At 53.1% G+C, this 3,667-nt stretch overlaps 1 protein-coding gene across 5 annotated transcripts in view; it reads right to left on the bottom strand.

Moving 5' to 3' along the window:
- Positions 1–3,667, bottom strand: part of TTC21A (tetratricopeptide repeat domain 21A) — a 40,295-nt gene that overhangs the window by 4,351 nt on the left and 32,277 nt on the right. For 3 of the 5 annotated variants that reach the window (XM_042236509.1, XM_042236511.1, XM_042236510.1), the window contains one exon: positions 3,006–3,203. Coding sequence is in view for 1 of the 5 variants with exons in the window: in XM_042236511.1 (XP_042092445.1) it covers positions 3,126–3,203 (78 nt within the window). In the remaining 4 variants the exon portion in view is untranslated. Of the gene's footprint in view, positions 1–2,239; positions 2,333–3,005; positions 3,204–3,667 lie in introns of those variants that run through there. The other 2 variants (XR_006057139.2, XR_006057140.2) reach the window with 1 other exon arrangement.

Here is a 3,667-nt window from a genome sequence, read left to right as displayed (position 1 = left end):
CAGCGTGGTCTGCATTTGTGGAGCTGGGAGTACAGGTACACAGGAGATGGTGAGGTGGGAGAGGGAGGGGGAGACAGGCCCTGCCCAGCAGTATGCACACGGAGGCTGCATCGGGGACAGACATGGGGGACACACAGGCCCTCTTTCCAGGCCAGCCAGTCAACTCAGAGATGGGAAGCCAGCTAGAAGAGGCTGGCCAGGCAGATGAAACCGTCTGAGGGGTCCCCTGGGTGGTGGTGGGGAGCAGCAGCAGAGCAGTCTTTGGGGACCGGGCTGTCTGCTTGGGGACAGATACTCGCCCACACCGGGCTGCGGCCAGGCCCTGAGGGTGAAGTCATCCACTCTAGGTGAGGGTGGGTAGTGGGATGTGGCTGGTGCAGGCCCCGTGTGGGACTGAGTGGCAGAGGTCCCCAGGGACTTGAGCACCGGAAGCTGCAGAACACCCATCTGCACCAGCCAGACCTGTCTGACCTGTCCCTGGAAGCCCGGGCCAAAGGCCAGACGAGCAGGCTGCACCCTGCCCCAAGGAGCCCCAGTCTGGGGGCTGGAGGAGCAAGGCTGACCTCAGCTCTAGGAATAATGATGATTTATACAAGTGCTGGACAGAGGAGCCTAGCGTGCTGCAGTCCATGGGGCCACAAAGAGTTGGACCTAGCGGCTGAACAATAACATGTAAGTGCTAGGAGGGGGCACCAAAGAGACCTGACTTGGGTTTCCTTTTTCTTGCTCTCATCCTCTGCCTCTGGCCTGTGTTGGGCTCCCCTTATTTCCTCTCTATGGCTTACAGATTAAGACTATGGACCCCAAGTGCCAGGGTTTGAAACCCTGCTGTTATACTAACTAGTGAGGTGACATGCAAATTACTTCCTGTCTGTGTGCCTGGATGTCTCCTGAACTGTCTAAATAGTAACGTTACTCACCTCACAAGCTTGTTCAGTTCACGCATAAACCGGTGCTCACAGGAGGGCCTGGAACGTGCAAGTCTCTGGTGCATATTTGTGACTTTCGATTCTGTTTTCAAGTGTCTGCCTCTCTTTCTGTAGGGTTTATCCTCTTCTGCCAGTTGTGTGACCCTCTAGGTATGTATCTCTTGCCTCAGGACGTGTGGACATGGTCACGCAGTCCTATCTTCAGTGGGGTGGCCATTAGAGAACTCATGGTTTGGAGTCTGGCCTGCAGTGGGGCCACCTGTCCCCAGAACCAGCTTAGGGAGGGAGAGCCAGGTCTTAGGCATCTCAGGGTGGAGTACCCTAGTTCATTAAGTTACCTTGTGTACCCTGGAAGTCCGACGCGCTTGTGATTGCTCCAGTGTGCATGATCCAAAACCTGGGTCTCTCCAATGGTGCTGAGGCTGTGCTTGGACCAGCCTGGGGGGCTGGGTGGCAGCTCCCCACAGCTCCAATACTCTGGTTGGAAGCCTCTGCAGGTTCCTATCCCATGGCCACAGCCCATGGTTGGACTAAGCCACCCATTTCCCAGCTAGGGCCACAGGGGTACCTCTCAACATAATCCACCCCTAGAAACCAGCTTGTAAAACAGATCATAATAAAGGCACCTGGCTTCCCATAGGAATGATGGTGGTAACCTGGGGAAGGTGTTCCAGACCATTGACTCATACCAAAAGGCCATGCACGTGATCATCAGTATGTTATAAAAACAAGGCTCGCAGTCATGAGGGATGACTTAGGCTGTTCTAGAAGGGACCCTGACCTCTTCACTGTTCCCAAACCTTAGTCACTGGACAGCTTAAAAACTATGCCCTATCTGTGTCCTACTCATACTAAGTATATTTTGTTGTTGTTTCGTCAGTCAGGTCTGACTCTTTGCAACCCTAAGGACTGTATCCTATCAGGCTCCTCTGTCCATGGGATTTCCCAGGCAAGAATACTGGAGTAGGTTGCCATTTCCTCCTCCAGAGGATCTTCCCGACCCAGGGATTGAACCTGTGTCTCCTGCATTGGCAGGTGGATTCTTTACCACTGAGCCACCAGAGAAGCCCATGAAATACTTCGCTTGTTATCGATTATATCAATATGCTTAAAAGTGAGAAGTAGTCTAGGTAACAGCACTTACAAATCCATGAGTTTGTGTGCTATTTTTCTCTATTATATAAGGATGATATTTAAGCACAGTTATGAAACTTTCAGATGTTTGCTGTATATCGTTGGCACGGATTTGCACCGTAATTTGAGAACACAGAGATCTAGTCTAATTTCCTGCCACAGATGGGGACACATACCCAGAGGGGAAGGTCACACGGGGAGATTCTAGGCCTCCTGACTCCAGTTCAGAGCTCCTTCCCCTGCGGTGAGCCTGGCCCATTACTGCCATCCTGAAAAACAGGAAGAGAAGTACTGGGAGCATAGCAAAGGTGACCTCTGTCACCCTCTTGCCAGCTACAGTTAACATTATTCATCTGCAAAGAGACCCCTGCTTTTGTCCCCTTGGGTGTTAAAGGGTTCCTGGAAGATGAATTAGTTGGCCACTGTCTTTTACTGAAGCTGAAGTGCAGAGCTAGTTTTTCTTGGGATGTATTTTTCCTGCCCGAAGCAAGAGTGATGAGGTCTGTCCCAAACTCCCAAATTGGTAAGGACCAGCAGAGGCCTGCTGAAACCTTGAGGAGGCGGCAGAATGTATGGACAGAGGGGGCCTGTGTGGGCCCCCTGCCAGTGGGTGGCTTGGTAGGGAGGAGCGGTTGCTTCTGTAATTCAGGACTCTGGGGACCACAGAGGAGAGGGGAGGCTGGTATGGGCTGACCGAAAAATATTAAAGGAGCTGTAGGGTATTTTTTGAACCACCTCTTTGTTCCCTTTTGGTCCGTGAAAGTCTGGGATAAAAGTGGGGTCCATTAGAAGTCGCCCAGTGAACCCAGGGGAAGATAAGCTGGTTGACATCTTTCTTCTTCAGAGTCAAATTGCTCCTTGCACCTTAAAAACCTAAAGCTTTGGGATGTCCTTTAGACCAGATTAGGCTTGATTCAAATCAACCACACACACACACAGAAATGGGGAAGAGTATGTTATTTTCTGGCTCTCTTCTCCATTGACCCACTTCCCTACCCCCCCACTCCATGAAACTTCTGTAGGTTGAGAGTTTCCACCCTCCCTGGTTCCCACTGACCACAGCTAGGGCCTCAGAGACACTTGGGCCTTTTCCAAAATTTCTTCTCTGATTTTAGGGTAGTTGGGGTGTTCCCTGAGGACCTGGGACAGAGAAAGAAAAGGTATGAGACACCAGACAGGGCTCCCTGCCACTGCACCAAGCCCCCTTGCCCCATCCCCCACTGTCAGGGGCTCACATCATGGCAGATTTCAGTGGCTTCCCCCACCCCATCCCCCCACTGTCAGGGGTCACATCACAGCAGACTTCAGTGGCTCCCCCCACCCCATCCCCCACTGTCAGGGGTCACATCACAGCAGACTTCAGTGGCTCCCCCCACCCCATCCCCCACTGTCAGGGGTCACATCACAGCAGACTTCAGTGGCTCCCCCCGCCCCATCCCCCACTGTCAGGGGTCACATCACAGCAGACTTCAGTGGCTCCCCCCGCCCCATCCCCCACTGTCAGGGGCTCACATCACAGCAGACTTCAGTGGCTCCCCCCGCCCCATCCCCCACTGTCAGGGGCTCACATCATGGCAGATTTCAGTGGCTCCCCCCGCCCCATC

This window comes from Ovis aries, chromosome 19 (genome assembly GCF_016772045.2).
Source record: "Ovis aries strain OAR_USU_Benz2616 breed Rambouillet chromosome 19, ARS-UI_Ramb_v3.0, whole genome shotgun sequence".
NCBI lineage: Eukaryota > Metazoa > Chordata > Mammalia > Artiodactyla > Bovidae > Ovis > Ovis aries.
The sequence above is the reverse complement of the archived record's forward strand: the minus strand, read 5'-3'. Positions and strand labels throughout refer to the sequence as shown.